Raw genomic sequence first — 19,151 nt, forward strand, 5'->3', positions numbered from 1 at the left:
AGAACTTTTCATTCTCAAACATCCCAAGAGTTAAATAAACTTTCATAAATGTTGTGTATACGTGTTTCTCTAAATATACAAATGGATATGTACACACACACACATATATTCAAACGAAATAATTGTCACTGAGTGCTGAACAGAGTTTTAAGTGCCAGCACTCCTGAAAACCAGGTCATTTCATTAGGTACCTTTCTACTTCTGACTCTTCTCCCTGCACCCGAATCCCTGGATTTGAAGACATCTCATGGATGTCCTGACTGACAGCAGCTAAAACCGACTTCCTTCTAGAACCCTGCCTCTTCCCCCATTTTGTCACTGACAACACCTTCCCCATCCTCTCAGTTGCTGAGGTTCTTTATCTAAAGGTAATTATCAATTTAAATAAGAAAAAGCCTTGCTGTCTCCGTAGTATACTCTTGCTAATAATTACTATCTAGTGCTATAACCTTACATTTGACATGCTTTCATATCTAATCACTATTAAAAATCTAAACTTGGGAGCAGGGACTGTATTTTTTTTGTACAGTGCCCAGTACAATAATGGCCTGATTCTGATTTATACAAATACTAAATAACGATGATGCATTTCAGCGATCAACAGGGCTGTGTGAAAGTGTATCTGTCTTTGCACAGGTATACTAAATGATAAGTGCATAAAACTTGACAATGCTCAGCTGTCCTCTGTTAATGCTGTGTGTGTCAATAAGATTTAACTTCCAGTTAGCAAACCAAATGTGATGCTCGTATTGTCCCTCTTGTGATCATTATTTTTAGCTATGTATGTAAATGACAGTTTTTCCAGAACAAACTTACTTCCTCTTGGGTTTTAAAGATAATCCTTCCAACATATCCTTCTTCTGGGAACCAGCTGTTCAAAAGCTGTACTAGCCCTTCCTCAGGGCCAATCACTCTCTGGAATGGTGGTTTCCTGCACTCAGTCTTTTCTTTAGATATAAAACATTTTTCCTCCATCAGAATATAATCTGGAGCACGTGATTCGGTGCTTTTTGTGGTAGCCAAAATCTGAGAAAGAACCACAACATATATACAACTATTAGAATGCTAGACATAAACAGTGCTTGTTTAGTAGCTATGAATGAATGTGTATACGAAAAGCTATGATCAATTATTTAATTCTGGTGGTGTAGACAAGTATTTCTGATCTGCTACTCATAACTAATCTTTAGATTACCCAAACAGTTCAACTATTCCAGACAAGGCAATACTATTTGAATTTATGTCTGTCCAGTTTGGCTGGTCAATTTATTCATAAACTCAGGACAGTACAGTATTTTCCCACTGCTGAAATAACAACCCCTGTTGAGTTAATCAGTTTTAGGTTTTTCTACTCATGAACTAAGGCCTTTAACATTTACTCTGTATTTCTAGAATATTCAAAGAATTAAACAGAAAAGTGTACATGCAAGGGCAACCAGCCTAACCCACTGTTCAAAAAGCTTTCTCATCTTTGTGTGCCCAGACATTAAAATAGTGATAGGTAATATGGTGTCCAAACAGATCTTCAGCACGAGAGAAAAAACGTTGTCATTATCCAGCTTTAACTTCATGTTCAGCTGTTGCTCAGAAGTGATTCACAGTATACAGTATTATCTCAAACTGGCCCGATCACAGTTAATAGCCTACAGTACCCCTGACAGAAAATGCTGTGAGGAAGGGATTTGAAGGGTAGATTGGACATTCTCATTAAATTTTTTCTGGCTAGATCAGAAATACCTCAAGAACCATCTGTCTTGTGGTATTCGGCCTGTCTGCTCCTGGTGGATCCTGGAAGTATGGTAACCAAAACTTTTCAAACCATGGCTCAGTCTGAATTTTGCACAAAGATTCAGATTATTCCTCATTTTAGCTGATTCCTAATTATAATGATCATCAGAGAGTTGCAGAAAAATTGGTCTTATGTTGACAACAGCATTCAGTTGGTTCATAATTGCTCAGTGGTTTGAGCATTGGCCTGCTAAACCCAGGGTTGTGAGTTCAATCCTTGAGGGGGTCACTTAGGGATCTGGGGCAAAAATCAGTACTTGGTCCTGCTAGTGAAGGCAGGGGGCTGGACTTGATGACCTTTCAAGGTCCCTTCCAGTTCTATGAGATAGGTAGGTATAATTGCACAGGTATTGTGGCAGTTTCAGGACACTGCACTTTCTTCCCTTAGACTGGGATTTGAGTCATTCTGCCATGTCCTAACACTGCAATGTCATCACCCTTGATGTGGGCTTCATTTTCATATAAGATTCCTCTACAGTAATCAGCTTTAGGCAGCTTTGTGCAACAACAAACCAGAGTAACAAGGGTCTTTTAAAACTGCATGCTAAGATCAGTTCAAGGTGATTTGGAAAAGTTTATATTAAATTCCTAAAATTCTGGTTATTTTAAATGTTTTTATTAATAAAATATTAATTTTCAAAGACCCCAAATTACATATATGTCTTCTATAAAGCCAAATTCAACTAAATTTAAGTAGGTACTAAATAGTAATATAGCAAGAACACCTCTAATAGTAGGTAAAGCATCATGTTATTTAATAACTACAGGTGATCCTGACCTCGGTTTTGCATTTTATCTGAAAGACAGCATCTCCAACAGCAAACTACATTCTACACTAGGCTGCAGGTTTGGTTCAGCACGGATTCAAGAAGAGTACCAACTACAGAATCACCAGTCACCAAAGAACCCTGTTTTCCTTCTAAGTACTGACCAAATCCAACTCTCCCTTTGTTTAATTCACAGCCCAACGTAGTATGGCAATGAGGAATTCTTCTAATGAACTTCGCAATGGTCATTAAAACCACTAGAGGAGCTGCGACATTGAATATATATAAAACCAAAAAGAAACTTAGGATATGATAAAATATTAAAGTAATGATTTGTTATGAGAACTGTATGTCATGTGGACTTTGATTTATCATTAAATAATTAACCATATACAGCTCCTTCTTGTAACAAAATGTAGACTCCTGTAATTTTAGCTAATTATTTTTTGTCATATTGATTAATTCAAACAGCAGGACTGCAAAAAGAAAACTAAATTTTATATATATTTTTGTTACTGAATTGCATTTCATATATTAAGAATTATTACCTAAATCAAGATTTGGAAAACTTCACTGATATCTTAGCTGTTCAATTAATTCCTTAGCAAAAAGATTTACAAAATAATCTCTTACTCTTTAAAGTGGTAAAAATATATTTGTTAATGCATCCATTTTATTAAATGTAATGATTCCAAATAAAAGTAGGAATGTCAGATACTGCCCAGCACATAGCTGGTTACTATGGATTCTTGTGACCTTCTATATAGGGCAAGTGAACATACTTACTTGATGAAGAAGCTGTGCTGCTGTAGTCCCTTCACTTATAGTAAAAACAGTAAAGGGTTCAGGGCCTGGAATTCCATGTATTGTGACCCTGTACAATGTTGAAGTTCTCTTCTCTTCTGTGCTAAACAACTGTTCAAAAGACAGTTAATATTTTTTCAGATATATAGGCATATTATTTATAGGTCTCACAGAAAATGCATAGACAATCTATAAGTTCCTACACGCTCTTCAAGCTAGCAGACAGAGGTATAACAAGATCTGATGGCTGGAAGTTGAAGTTAGGAAAATTCAAACTGGAAATCAGGCACAAATGTTTAACAGTCAGAGTAATTAACTATTGGAACACCTTGATCTGCTAGATTCTCCATTACTGGATGTCTGTTAACCACAAGTTATTAGGCTCAATGCAGTAATTACTGGGTGTAGTTTTATGGTTTATGAATAAGGTCAGACAAGTTGATTACAATGGCCCCTTCTAGCCTTAAAATCCATGAGTATGTATATATAATATACATCCTCTTGGTGGGTTATTAATTAGCCTTTGTTCTGCTGATGCCTGTTCCACATGGGATAGCCAGGAGATACGTTTTGTTTGACATATTATAATTAGGCATCAGCAATGGGATTAATAATACATTTTCAAATAAATAAAAAAATAAGAAGTCCAGCACTCTGAGCTGCTTTATATAGATTATACCCCTGTTGAGGCCCCTTTTCCTATTACAGAGGTCTATCAGCTTCCCATTTTTTTCATGCACCTTGTCTCTCTAATATTCTGGGACCAACACAGCTATAACACTGCAAAGAGCCATCTCATTGTGTCAGAGACAGAAGCAATTGTCTCTGACTTACATCACTTTTGGTCTCAACTGAACTGCTAATGATACATGTATAAGGAAACAGACACTAGACAGACAACTTTGCTCCCACCCCTATGACCAACACTGAATATGACTCAACCAGACTCAAGGATCTAGCTCAGTGATATTCAGACTGAGACCCCTGAGTCACAAGTGGCTCTTTAATGCGTCTCCTGCAGCTCTTTTCAGCACATGATATTAAAACACGGTGTGATTTAATTATTAACCAAGCAGGATGCTTTTACTATGTTATTAACCGATTAAAGTTATTAACTTATTTGCTCTGAGCATTATATATATTATAAAACTAAATATTTCCCGTTTAACTATGAATAAATGTAAATAATGTAAATGAGACCATGAATTCACACTACTGTGGCTCTTTTGGGTAATGTTGCTCGCTAATTTGGCTCCTGAACCACTGAAGTCTGAGTATCACTGATATAGCTGATTAAACTTTTTGGCATTTAACTGTATATAGCCTTAAAATTATTGCTACTTAAAGATATAACATAAGGAGAAATCTATGGATATGTCCCGAAGGCCAGATTTTCAAAGGTATTTAGGCACCTAAAGATGCAGATAGACACCTACTGTGTTTTTCAGAATCACCTTGGCACAACTAACTGCCACTTTAGGTGGCAAAGTCCAACATTTGGGTGCCAGGAGATCTCCAAACGCCCTGTTCAACTGTCACTTGACCCTGTAGGTGCCTGTGTTTCTGCTGGTGAAGTTTCCTAGAACAAGCACAAAACCTAAATCCTGACTAGAGCTGAATGAGTAATTGATATCTAATTGTTTTAATAAATATAGCTAAATTTCTACATAAAACAGTGTTTCAAAAGGATAAAACCAAATCATTTTGACTGTTTAAAAGAAAATCAATTTTTGGGCCGAAATTATTTGCTGAATTCTACCTGAATTTGTGAATAGTGTCAGTGGCCCAAAAATGCCTTTTTTTGTGTGTGTGTGTGCAAATTTACTATTTACTGTCTCCCCAGTGGGCTCTGATCCAGCAGGTTGTCTTGGAGTATGCCTACCAGACTGGACCACACACGACAGTTTGGGATAACCAGTTTAGGAGTTTTTGGGGCTGGCTGGAATGTGTGTCCCCTCCAGAATACCCAATAGCTATGGCACTGACCATGGCTGTGGAAGATGTGTTTTCAAATCCCCACTCTGTTTGATTGAGAGCAGGGACCTGAGCCCAGGTCTCTGACATCCCAAGTGAGTGCCCAAACCACCGGGGGGCGGGTGTGTGTGTCACTCTCCATTTTTCCTGTTGAAGCTACTCCATTTTGTATAAACAATTAAATATTCACTGGGCTAGAGAGGCAGAAATTGACTCTATAGCCTAGTGGTTACCTGGGATATGGGAGACAAGTTCAAGTCCCTGCTCCAAGTCAGACAGAGCAGGGTTTTGAAAAGAGGCCCCCCACATCACAGGTGAGTGGCCTGACCACTCACCTATTGCCTATCATGGGCTGGAATGTCTCTCTCTCCCCTTTTGTTTTTTGTGAGAAAGGTGCTTCAGCCAGGTCAGCCCTAAGTCCAGGAGAGGGTTCGTGGCTGTGAATCCTGAGAGCAGACGGGCACCTCCCTCCAGCCTGGAGTTTGGCACCTAACTACCTATGAGGGGCTGGGCTCAAGCCACATCCTCTTCTCAGCATTTCATAATGACTGGCTTAGATGGCTCCCCACTCAGCTTGCCGGCTTCTGTGAATCCCATTGGTAGGCAGCTAACTCTCCCTATGGATTGTATATGGCATTTAACTTGGTTCTGAGGATTTCACTGTGTGGTGGGGTGCCTAGAAGTTAAACACTGCAACACTCAAGGCTTGTCTACATGAACATTTAGTTCATGGCAGTCTGGAGTGTGAATCTACCCTGCTGACACACATGACCAGTTTAGTAATGTGATCTAGATCAAAGCTCATTAACTAACGGTTAAAGCATGTCTGCAGGATCCACAGAGACAGTTAGTCCACAGCAGGCTAGTGCGGGGTAGATTCACACTCCAACTTGCCGAGAACTAAATATTTGTGTAGACAAGCCCCAAGTGTTTAAAAAAGTGGTCCTAAGTGTCTATGTATTGTAATATGCAGTGTTGTAGCTGGTTGGTCCCAAGATCTGAGAGAGATAAGGTGAGTGAGATAATATCTTTTATTGGACCACCTTCTGTTGATGGAAGAGACAGATACAAGTTGTGTAGCTCGAAAGCTTGTCTCCATCAACAGAAAGTGGTTCAATAAAAGATATTATCTCACCCAGCTTGTCTCTCCGATGTATTGTAACAGTTTATTAGTCGTTTGAAACACATGAACAAATATATTTGATATTCACATAAAGCAAATTACCAAAGAAGTAGGCACAACATTCCCAGAGGGATTTTCTTCCATCCTCCGACTGTTTATGAATAAGCTTGAGATTTCTAAGGCTTCATTGTGTTGGTTTCGTAGCTGGAGATGTCTATACCCTAAAACAATATGTCATTGGGGCAGAGAAAACTTGTCAAGCATATTATGTTAAAGTGGAATACATGATTTATAAAGTTGAAAACTTGAGCATCTAAGATTTTGCTGTGCCTGAACTATTAAAGCACTGTAATGATTTGAATTTAAATTCCTTTTTGTGCAACAGGAAGGGCATGATCCTATGAAGTTTTGCGTACCTCAGGAGACTGAATACCCTTAACTCCCACCGAAGTCATTCTTTCTTTTGTGAACAAAATACATTCATTCATGAAAGCAAAAAAATAAATTAGAAGTATTAAACAGCATAAAAATATTTATTTTTATCCTGGGCAATGAACATAATGGACCAGACCATCCAGTATGTTAAGACTACTCTGTATTACCACAGTGGCATAAGATAGCCCTGAGACCAACTTGACCACCTCTCTTGAGGATTTCCTGGTGTAGAGGAAATCCTAGGTGACAGTTACTGTAGCACCCCTACACTTTGTTCCCCACCTTTCCCAGCCATTGGTGCAACGAGCATAGCCATGGAAAAGGGGGCATGGGTGGGACATCTTTCTGCCCTAGTTATCACAAGTTCCTGGAATGGCCTCTGGGGGCAAAGGGTAGCCAGCACAGCATAACTCGAGCACTGAAAATGCTCTAATTGACATCTGAGACAGATGGCCCCAGAACTAAATACATCCCACTAAGTGATGCTGAGCACTCTCAGTCATAATTCAGGATCTAGGCACTATGTACAAAGTTAGTGCAAATTGTATTTTACCTCTTTTTAGAGCCTTTAGTGGAATGATTCTTTGAGCAGTTATAGCTGAGCTGTTGTTTTCAACAACTGCAAATCTAAGAAAGACCAGATCCTCAAAGTGAACCCGGTAGAGAAACTGTTCATTCCACATGGGGTTGAGAGTATTGCGATGAATGGGTTTTGTGCGGAAATGGCAGCTATCCAAAGACATGCCAAGTACATCAACTTCAATGCATGGACTTCCTGTGCTGTTGCTAGGACAAACATTTTGTCCAGACACAATCTGAAGCAGAGGAGAACACAAAGTAACCAATTAGTGGGTTGGGTTTTTTTATGTTGCATTTTCAAGTTAAATAAAATTTATCATACTCCAAAGAACAATTTGTTAACATGCTGATCTAATTACAACCCTGATTCAGTATTCTGAATTGCCAAGATAGTAATTTCAGAAACAGAGCAGCTTAAAACAAATACACTTGCTAGTGTATCTTTCATTTGAAAAATAGAACACAGATCATGAATGTAACAATTCGAAGTATTTGAAGGTTAATCCAAAAAAATGTACTTGTACTTGGAATCTAGATAATAAGGGTCAATTTTTCCTCTCATTTATCAGAGTAACTCCACTGACTTCAATGGAGCTACTCTGATAAATGAGAGAATTTGACCCTAAATGTTCAGAATTAGGATACATTTGATTCCTGTTAATCTCATATACATTTTCTCAAACATCTCCACAAAGGGACTAATTTAAAAACATCCAAATTTCTGACAGAACATCCTTTAAATAATATGTCCTCATTATATTATATTATTTTAAAAAAGATTTACTACTGATGTTTATAAAAGTCTTTTCAGTAAGGGAGAAATGAAGCCCTGAAAAAACCTAAGCATATGTGTAACATTATTCAAGTGAGTAGCCCCAGTGTAATGTTTTCAGGATCAGGGCCTCACTAACTGACACTACAGTGGTGTCACAGAGTAGGTGGGCCCTGTGAGTAAACCAGGCACAGCTCCCCAGTGTCAGAGCAGGTAGGCTGAACTGAACCGATTAAAAGGAGGCAGGCTACACGTGGGGCTATAAAGGCCTGTGACGGGACAGGAAAATGGGGGAGTTATTGGAACTTAAGAACATATGAATGGTGATAGTGGGTCAGACCAATGGTCCATCTTACCCAGTATCCTGTCTTCTGACTGTGGCTGGTCTCACCATATTTCAGAGGGAATGAACAGAACAGAGCAATTCTTGAGTGATCCATCCCCTGAGGTCATCCAGCTTCTGGCAGTCAGATGTTTAGGGACACTCAGAACATGGGGTTGCATCCCTGACTATTTTGACTAACAACCATAAGCCTCTATCATATTTTTTTAATCTCTCCTCGTATGGAAGCTGTTCCATATCCCTAATAATTTTTGTTGCCTTTCTCTACTTTTTCTAATTTTAATTTTAATTAGGCAGTTAACTCACGCGATTAACTCAAAAAATTAATCATGATTAATTGCAGTTTTAATCGCACTGTTAAACAATAGAATACCAATTGAAATGTATTAAATATTTTGGATGTTTTTCTACATTTTCATATATATTGTATTCTGTGTTGTAATTGAAATCAAAGTGTATATTATTTTTTATTACAAATATTTGCACTGTAAAAATGATAAACAAAAGAAATAGTATTTTTCAATTCACCTCAAACAAGTACTATAGTTCAATCTCTTTATCATGAAAGTGAAACTTACAAATGTAGATGTTTTGTTTGTTACAGAACTGCACTCACAAACAAAACTTCAGAGCCTACAAGTCCACTCAGTTCTACTTCTTGTTCAGCCAATCGCTAAGACAAACAAGTTTGTTAACATTTATAGGAGATAATGCTGCCCTCTTCTTATTTGCAATGTCACCCGAAAGTGAGAACAGATATTTGCATGGCACTTTTGTAGCTGGCACTGCAAGGTATTTATGTGCCAGATATGCGAAACATTCGTATGCCCCTTCATGCTTCGGCCACCATTTCAGGACATGTTTCCATGCTGATGATGCTCGTTAAAAAAAAATGTGTTCATTAAATTTGTGACTGAACTTCTTGGGGGGAGAATTGTATGTCCCCTGCTCTATTTTACCTGCATTCTGCCATATATTTCATGTTATAGCAGTTATAGTGATGACCTAGCACGTGTTGTTCATTTTAAGAACACTGTCACTGCAGATTTCACAAAACACAAAGAAGGTATCTATGTGAGATTTCTAAAGATAGCTACAGCACTCGACCCAAGGTTTAAGAATCTGAAATGTCTTCCAAAATCTGAGGTGTGGAGCATGTTTTCAGACGTCTTAAAAGAGCAACACTCCGATGTGGAAACTATAGAATCCGAACCACCAAAAAAGAAGAGCAACCTTCTGCTGGTGGCATCTGATTCAGCTAATGAAAATGAGCATGTGTTAGTCTGCACTGCTTTGGATTGTTATCGGGCGGAACCCATCATCAGCATGGACGCATGTCCCCTGGAATGGTGGTTGAAGCATGAAGGGACATGTGAATCTTTAGAGCATCTGGCACGTAAATCTCTTGTGACACTGGCTACAACAGTGCCAGGAGAATGCCTGTTCTCACTTTCAGGTGACATTGTGAACAAGAAGTGGGCAGCATTATCTCCTCCAAATGTAAACAAACTTGTTTGAGCGACTGGTTGAACAAGAAGTGGACTTGCAGGCTCTAAATTTTTATATTGTTTTATTTTTTAATGCAGTTTTTTTGTACATAATTCAAGTTCAACTTTCATGATAAAGAAATTGCACTACAGTACTTGTATTAGGTGAATTGAAAAATACAAGCTCTTTTGTTTTTTACAGTGCAAATACTTGTAATCAGAAAGTAAATATAAAGTGAATACTGTACACTTTGTATTCTGTGTTGTAACTGAAATCACTATATTTGAAAATGTAGAAAACATCCCAAAATAATTAAATAAATGGTATTTTATTATTGTTGAACACTGTGATTAATCGCACGATTAATTTTTTTAATTGCTTGGCAGCTGTAATTTTAATGTATCTTTTTTGAGATGGGGCCACCAGAACTGCATGCAGCATTCAAGATGTGGGCATACATAGTGGAATTATGATATATTTTGTCTTATTATCTATCCCTTTCCTAATGGTTTCTAATATTCTGTTAGCTTTTTTGACTGCCACTGCACGTTGAGCAGATGTCAGACAACTATCCACGATGACCCAAAGATCTGTGTCTTGAATGGTATCAGACAGTTTAGACCCCATCATTTTGTATGCATAGTTGGGATTATGTTTTCTAATGTATATTATTTTGCATTTCTCAACACTGAATTTAATCTGCTATTTTGTTGCCCAGTTGCCTGTGCCTGGGTATAGGAACCATGGAGGAGTATTGGGACCCTGGAGCCAGGGGCCAGGTGTCCAGGCAGATCAGCAGAGGGCTAGATGTGGGGGGGGGCAAGGAGGGAGAGACATCGAAAATTACAGTAAGGTCATAGGAGCAACATGAGAAAAATCAGTAGGGGAATCTGTTCAACATCCTACATCTCTATACACAAATGCAAGGAGTATGGGGAATAAACGGGAAGAACTAGAAGTATTAGTATATAAGCTAAATTCTGATTTAATTGACCTGGTGGGATAAGTCTCATGACTTCAGTATTGGTATAGAGGGATACCGCTTGTTCGCTTGGCAGTCAGGATAAAAAGGGAGGCGGTGTTGCAATATACATAAAAAAAACATATCCATTTGTTCTGAGGTCCAGAAGGAGGTGAGAGATAAACCACTTGAAAATCTATGGGTAAAGATAAAAGGGGAAAAATAGGGGAGATGTCATGTTAGTGTCCATTATAGACCACCAGATCAGGAACAGGAGGTTGTGATTGGGCGTGCAACTACACTGGCCTGGCAAGAGCTGGGTGGGGCCAGATGGGCCCAAGCTACTAATTAGGCTGCAAGGCAGGGAGCTAATGGAGGAGGAATGGGCTCATCTGGGCAGGAACAGGACGGGACCTGTAGAAAAGCAGGTAGCTGGCTAGAGAGGAGGGCTGCGGCTAGGCAAGGGCAGTCACTCCCTGGAAAGGGGGACAAGAGTATTTGAGGCTGGAGGAAGGCAGGCTGCACCAACTCCCTGAGAGAAGGGAGTAGAGAAGTTGGCAAATTCAGGGTAAGGGGAGCCAGTTAGGTAGGAAAAAGCCCAGGGAAACAGCAGCAAGGTCAAAGGCAGTACAGGCCCAGGCTGCATGTTATAGGGTCTCTGAGCTGGAACCCAGTGTAGAGAGTAGGCCTGGGTTCCCTTACCAGATACAGTTCAGGGTGTCAGAGATGCCCGCCAGACAGCTGGTCCAGAAAAACTGTGATTTCCCCGGAAAGGGAGGGACTTAGTGACCTGGTCGGAGGGCCAAGCCACGGACCAGAAGTTGCAGCACTGAGAGTGAGAGAGACTGCATACAAGAGAAGATGACGGGTGGAGAGACCGCTGAGGAGGGCACAGCATGAGACGAAGCTAATCCCCAGAGCGACCAGCAGGAGGTGCCACGAGTGGAGAGGGAACCCCGTCACAGAGGTAAATGAGGCATTTCTGGAATAAACAGATATATCCAAAACAAGAGACCAAGTAGTAATGTGGGGCTAACTACCCAGACATTTGTTGGAAAAGTAATATGTCAAAACACAAAATTTCCAATAACAATAAGTTTTTGGACTGTATTAGGACAACTTTTTGTTTCAGAAAATGGAGGCAGTAACCAGGAGGACAGCCATTTTGGACTTGATTCTGACCAATAGGGGAGGAACTGGTTGAGAATCTGAAGGTTGAAGACAACTTGGGTGAGAGGGATCATGAAATGATAAATTTTGTGATTCTAATGAAAGCAAGTAGTGAAAGCAGCAGAACAAGGACAATAGACTTCAAAAAAGCAGACTAAAACTCAGAAATCTGGTAGGTCCCATGTCCCCTGGGAACTCATCTAAGGCAGCAGTACTCAAAATTTTTCTTTCTAAGGCCCCCCCTCAACATGCTATAAAAACTGCACAGTCCAGCTGTGCCACAACAACTGTTTTTCTGCATATAAAACCCAGGGCCAGTGTTAAGGGGTAGCAAGCAGGGCAAGTGCCCAGGACTTCACACCACAGGGGGCGCTGTGAAGCTAAGTTCCTCAGGCTTTGGCTTCAGCCCCAGTTGGTGGGGCTCAGGGCCCTGGGCTGCAGTCCTGCATGATGGGGCTTTGGCTTTCTGCCTTGGGCCCTAGCGAATCTAACACTGGAGGACCCCCTGAAACTTGCTTGCGGCCCTCTAGGGGGCCTCGGACCCCTAGTTGAGAACCACTGATCTAAGGGATATAGGAGTTCAGAAGAGCTGGCAATTTCTCAAGGAGACAGTATTAAAAGCACAACTGCAAACTACCCGTATGTGAAAGAAAGGATAGGAAGAATAGTAAGAGGACAATATGGCTCCCTCAGGAGCTCTTCAATGACCTGAAAATCAAAAATGAATTCTACAAAAAGTGGAAAAATGTATAAATTGCTAAGGATGAGTACAAAAGAATAGCACAAGCATGCAGGGATAAAATCAGAAAGGCTAAGGCACAAAATAAGATACATTTAGCAAGGGATATAAAAGGCAATAAATACTGGTTATTTCAATATATTAGAAGCAAGAAAAAGATTAAGGAAAGTGTATGTCCTCTACTTAGCAAGGAAGGAGAGCTAATAATAAATGATATCAAGAAGGCTGAAGGGTTAAACACCTGTTTTGTTCAGTCTTCACTAAAACGGTGGTGATCAGATACTAAACACAATTAATATTGGGAAAGAACACGTTAAAGAATATTTAGATAAGTTAGATGTATTCAAGGTGGCAAGGCCTGAAGAAATTCATCCTAGAGTACTTGAGGAACTAGCTGCAGCAATCCTGGAACCGTTAGTGATTATCTTTGAGAAACTCATGGAAGATGAGTGAGATCCCAGAGGACTGGAAAAGGACAAACATAGTACTTATCTTTGAAAAGGGGAAGAAAGAGGACCCAGAGACTTATGGTGCAGTCAGCCTAACTTCAATACATGGAAAGATACTGTAACAAATTATTAAACAATCAATTTGTAAGCATTATCTAGAGGATAATAGGGTCATATGGAATAGCCAGCACGGATTTGTCAAGAAGAAAGCATGCCAAAACAACCTAATTTCCTTCTTTGACAGGAATATTGGCCTAGTGGATATATCTTGATTGTAGTAAGGCTTTTGACAAAGTCCCACATGACAGTCTCATAAACAAACTAGGGAAATGTGGTCTAGATGAAATGATTATAAGATGGGTGCACAGCTGGTTGAAAGACTGTATTCAGAGTAGTTATCAATGGTTCACTGTCAAACTGAGAGGGGTCCTCCATGGGTCAGTCCTGGGTCTGGTACTATTCAATATTTTCATTAATGACTTAGTTAATGGAGTGAAGAGGATGCTTATAAAATTTGCAGATGACACCAAACAGGCAGGGGCTGGAAGCACTTTGGAGGCCACGATTATAATTCAAAAAGACAGTGACAAATTGGAGAGCTGGTCTGAATTCAACAAGATGACATTCAGTAAAGACAAGTACAAAGTATCTCACTTAGAAAGGAAAAATCAAAGGCACAGCACCAACATGGGGAATAACTGGCTAGGAGGTAGCACTGCTGAGAAGGATCAGGGTGTTTTAGTGGATCACAAACTGAATAGGAGTCACTAATGTGATGCAGTTGTGAAAAAGGTTAATATTCTGGGGTGTGTTAACAGGAGTATAAGACGTAGGAGGTGATTATCCCACTCTCCTGAGCACTGGCGAGGCCTCAGCTGTAGTACTGTATCCAGGTCTGGGTGTCACACTTGAAGAAAGATGTGGAAAATAGTCCAGAGAAGAGCAACAAAAATGATAAAAGATTTAGAAAACTTGACCTATGCGGAAAGTTAAAAACCTGGGCATGTTTAATCTTGGGGAAAGAAGACTGAGGGGGTGACCTGATCACAGTCTTCAAATGTGTTAAGGGCTGTTATAAAGAGGAATGTGACCAATTGTTCTCCATGTCCACTGAAGGTAGGACAAGAAACAACAGGGTTCATCGGCAACAAGGGAGATTTAGGTTAGATATTAGGAAAAACTTACTAACTATAAGAGTAGTTAAGTTCTGAAATAAGCTTCCAAGGGAGGCTATGGAATCCTCATCATTGGACAAACACCTTTCAGGGATGATCCAGGTTTACTTCCTGCCTCAGCACTAGGGACTGGACTTGCTGACTTCGATGCCCTTTTCAGCCCTACATTTCTATGATTCCATAGTTGTCCTGGGGTTGCTGTTCCAAAAGAGTAACAGAGCAGGTTGGACTGGTTGAAAATGGAGCAGGCTAGGACTGGGAAGCTGCAAGAAGCACGATTACCAGAGACCCCTGGGAGGCAGAGCTAGGCTGTATAAGGAGCTGAGGGTGTTCAGTTGATGGGGAGGGACCCAGGAGAGAGAAGCTAGGGAGAGTTCCCTGTCCCTCTGAAGGGCCTCAAAGACGGTCCAGTATTTGGGATTGTCTCTGACCGGAAAGCATAGCTACAGGAGCAGGGCTACTTCCTACGGTGGGGCCCTAGAGTGGAGAGAAACCCCCATCTAGGGTCTGTGAATACCAGGAAATGAGATACAAGCAGAAGGGCAGAAGGCTACTTTAAGTCGTATTTGGACTCCCAACACTATCCTGATGGAGGGAGAGCACAGGAGGGCGAAGGACCTTTTTGTTTAGAGTTAAGCCCAGGTGGTGTGAAAAAACTGCTTTTCAGCTGAACCCTGGAACGGGACTGAATCCCAGAAGGGAGCTGAACTGTTGTGTGACTTGGGTGAAGGGCTGAGCCACAGAAGACCCAGTGAGAGAGTCCAGAGATTACACTGGTCATCAGAGCCGAGAAGGTGGCCACCAGAGGGGTGTGAAAGGTGCAGTCCCATGCATCGCCATGTCTCGGTATGTAGAGGCACCCTAGGGTAAGCACTCACGTCAACAAGGGGAAACAATGAAAGCCTCTATAAACAGTGCTGTCAATGCACAAACAAACTAGAGAATTTCCCCCCTCCCCCAGTAACTTCTTTTAGTTATACTGATCTTAGTTATTACAAGTCATTATTCTGTACCAAATGACTGGAGGCTAGCTAATGTGATGCCAATTTTTAAAAAGGGCTCCAGAGGTGATCCCAGCAATTACAGGCTGGTAAGCCTGACTTCAGTACCGGACAAACTGTTTGAAACTATAGTAAAGAACAAACTTATCAGACACATAGATGAACATAATTTGTTGGGGAAGGGTCAACATGTTTTTTGTAAAGGGAAATCATGCCTCACCAATCTACTAGAATTCTTTGAGGGGGTCAACAAGCATGTGGACCAGGGGGAATCCAGTGGATATAGTGTACTTAGATTTTCAGAAAGCCTTTGACAAGGTCCCCAGATAAGCTGTCATGGGATAAGGGGGAAGGTCCTCTCATGGATCGGTAACTAGTTAAAGGATAGGAAACAAAGGGAAGGAATAAATGGTCAGTTTTCAGAATAGGGAGAGGTAAATAGTGGTGTCCCCTAAGGGTCTGTACTGGGACCAGTCCTATTCAACGTATTCATAAATGATCTGGAAAAAGGGGTAAACAGTGAGGTGGCAAAATTTGCAGATGATACAAAATTACTCAGGATAGTTAAGTCCCAGGTAGACTGCGAAGAGCTACAAAAGGATCTCACAAAACTGGGTGACTGGGCAACAAAATGGCAGATGAAATAGAAGGTTGATAAATGCAAAGAAATGCACATTGGAAAACATAATCCCAACTATACATATAAAATGATGGGGTCTAAATTATCTGTTACCACTCAAGAAAGAGATCTTGGAGTCATTGTGGAGAGTTCTCTGAAAACATCCACTCAATGTGCAGCGGCAGTCGAAAAAGAAAACAGAATGTTGAGAATCATTAAGAAAGGGATTGATAATAAGATAGAAAATATCATATTGCCTCTATATAAATCCATACGTGCAGATGTGGTTGCCCCATCTCAAAAAAGATATATTGGAATTGGAAAAGGTTCAGAAAAGGGCAACAAAAATGATTAGGGGTATGGAACGGCTGCTGTATGTGGACAGATAAGAAAACTGGACTTTTCAGCTTGGAAAAGAGACGACTAAGGAAGTGTTATTTACTCCTTCTCATAACACAGGAACTGGGGTCACCAAATGAAATTATTAGGCTGAAGGTTTAAAACAAACAAAAGGAAGTATTTTTTCACAGAACGTACAGTAAGTCTATGGAACTCTTTGCCAGAGCATGTTGTGAAGGCCAAGACTATAACAGAGTTCAAAAAAGAACTAGGTAAGTTCATGGAGGATAGGTCCATCAACGGCTATTAGCTAGGGTGGGCAAGGATGATGTCCTGTTTGCCAGAAGCCGGGAATGGGCGACAGGGGATGGATCACTTGATGATTACCTGTTCTGTTCATTCCCTCTGGGGCACCTGGCATTGGCCACTGTCAGAAGACAGGATACTGGGCTAGATGGACCTTTGGTCTGACCCAATATGGCCATTCTTATGTTATTATTATAGAATATAATAATATGTAGCGAGGTGGTCACCCCGCTCTGGCCCTGAAGGGTTAAAGCAGCCCTGGAGAGGCTGGAGAAAAGCTAGGCTGATTGGGAAACCAGCCACAGCTGTAGCCAGTGCAATCAGGGCCCAGCTGGCCCTTTTAAGAGGGCGGTGGGCCAGAAGGACTGAGACAGTCTCTCTCTAGCTGTCAGAGAGAGAAGGACCTGGCTGTCTGGGAAACTGAGGAGGGTACCCAAGGTGCAGCTGTGCCGGGGAAGGGCAGAGGGACCTGGGGAGCTCCAGCCTAGCAAAGCCCCAGGCTGCAGGCTGAGTTAAGGGCCCACAAAAGGGTACTAGGGCGGCAGAGGGGCAGCCCAGGAATGGGCAGAGGCAGCTGGTCCAACCCCCCTTGCTGATGATGAGTGGTTTACAGACTGCAGTCTGCCCCAGCGAGCGGGGGCTAAATGGACCACTGAGGCAAGGTGGGGTTAGGGGGTTGGCGGTTCCCCTGGGAGGGGCAGACCCAGAGTGAGGGGATACTGTGGTGGGCAAAACCCTGATGTAGAGGGGCACCGGGAGAGATGCAGGGGCCAGCGGCAGGCGAGACACTGGCCTGCAGAGGGCGCTCCGGGCTGGAAGAGCTAATTCCCAGGACGACCAGCAGGATGCGCTGCACTGGTGAGTCATCACCGCATCACATAATATAAAAGTGTGATTGTAAAGTTGATGAGATCCTTTTAGGACTGAAGTTACACGACATCCAGTTTGAATATTTAGCTTTTAAAAATTAAATATTAATATTTTTAATATTTAGCATTCCCTTCAAATGTACTTACTGTTAAAGAATATATAGCTGGCTCTATATTATACAGATCTCGGTCTAATGGAGAAAATTGCTGGTACATTGGACAGTTCTTGTCCCATAGAACAGGGGGTTTCAAAACACACCCACAGCCACCATTCGCCTCAAACATCGCTGCATTAAGATGCAGAGGGAGATCTGCAAAAGTAAAGCAGTCACAACTGAAAAATAGTGAAGATTCAATAGAAAGACAGCAAAATGTGGGTTTTTAAAAAATTACTGTTAAAATTGAATTGACAGTATAAAACTAATATTAAATTTCTGGGGACAGCTTTAACTTACATATCCAAGTTGCCCAAATAGTTTATACTTTAAAAAAATAAGGATTTTCTAGTTTTACCCATTTTCTAGTTTTTGTTCTATTTATGACTTGGCCACACCCACGAACAATATCTAGCAAGTTTCCTGAGATCTGCCCCAAAATCTAGGATGACAAAAACGGATTGTGTAATTTGAAGACAGCTGAATGGAGCAACTTTTTATGAAAACCCAAAAGGTAAGGGAGCATAAATAGGGATAGAATATAGCCCAAAGATCGTAACCAACACTGCATCAGTACCCAGACTTTGTTCCAGAGGAGTCACTTCTAGGATAAGGGAATTCAGTGCCTTTCTATTCTTAAAAAGTTATCATAAATGATATTATGGGTCTGGCAGTGTAAAAGTGCTGGATTCTAGCCAATTATGGTATATGTGGGTGAAGTGCTCTAGGCACTTCCATGTCATCAGTGAGGCAAAAGACCTACCAAATTAGGCACAGAATTCCAGTATTCTGGAAGCACTAATTCACATAGGGCTAGATTGCTTTTAGCCTTAATATAGTTGCACAAGGGAATAAAGCCAGGTAAAGCCCTCTGACACATCTCAAATGGCCACATGGAATTTTACCCAAATCATTTGTCTCCCTTCTGGGTACAGTGCAAGGTGTGATGTTCTCTGCAGCAAGCAAGTGGGTGAGGAAGGTAGGTTGGTTGGGCATGTGTTGGGAAGGAAGATGCACCCTTTCAAGAGCTGACATAAATTACCTCCCTGGGAACAAGAGGGGAGCACGGGATGAATTGTGCCTGTTAGAGTCACAATTTCTCCCAAGGCTATTTCTGGAGTGGTGCCCTTATGCAACACTTCTTATGCAGGCTGTACTAATGGAAACAATCTGGTCCCTATTCTTTATGAGTTACCACCCAGGTATATATTCACTTAAAACTTCACATCTGCCACAATGTAGCTTACTGTATATCTTTTTCTTTTTGTAGTTGGTTGAAATCTTTTTCAAATACA

General features: G+C 40.9%; 1 protein-coding gene across 2 annotated transcripts in view; it reads right to left on the minus strand.

Moving 5' to 3' along the window:
- Window positions 1–19,151, minus strand: part of PLCE1 (phospholipase C epsilon 1) — a 334,106-nt gene that overhangs the window by 9,314 nt on the left and 305,641 nt on the right. For both annotated transcript variants that reach the window (XM_034776200.1, XM_034776201.1), the window contains 5 exons: window positions 17,849–18,012; window positions 7,445–7,706; window positions 6,559–6,677; window positions 3,342–3,470; window positions 817–1,026 (listed from right to left, as the gene is read on the minus strand). In XM_034776200.1, coding sequence (XP_034632091.1) covers window positions 817–1,026; window positions 3,342–3,470; window positions 6,559–6,677; window positions 7,445–7,706; window positions 17,849–18,012 — 884 coding nt within the window. The remainder of the gene's footprint in view (window positions 1–816; window positions 1,027–3,341; window positions 3,471–6,558; window positions 6,678–7,444; window positions 7,707–17,848; window positions 18,013–19,151) is intronic.

The sequence above is a fragment of the Trachemys scripta genome, chromosome 7 (assembly GCF_013100865.1).
Source record: "Trachemys scripta elegans isolate TJP31775 chromosome 7, CAS_Tse_1.0, whole genome shotgun sequence".
NCBI lineage: Eukaryota > Metazoa > Chordata > Testudines > Emydidae > Trachemys > Trachemys scripta.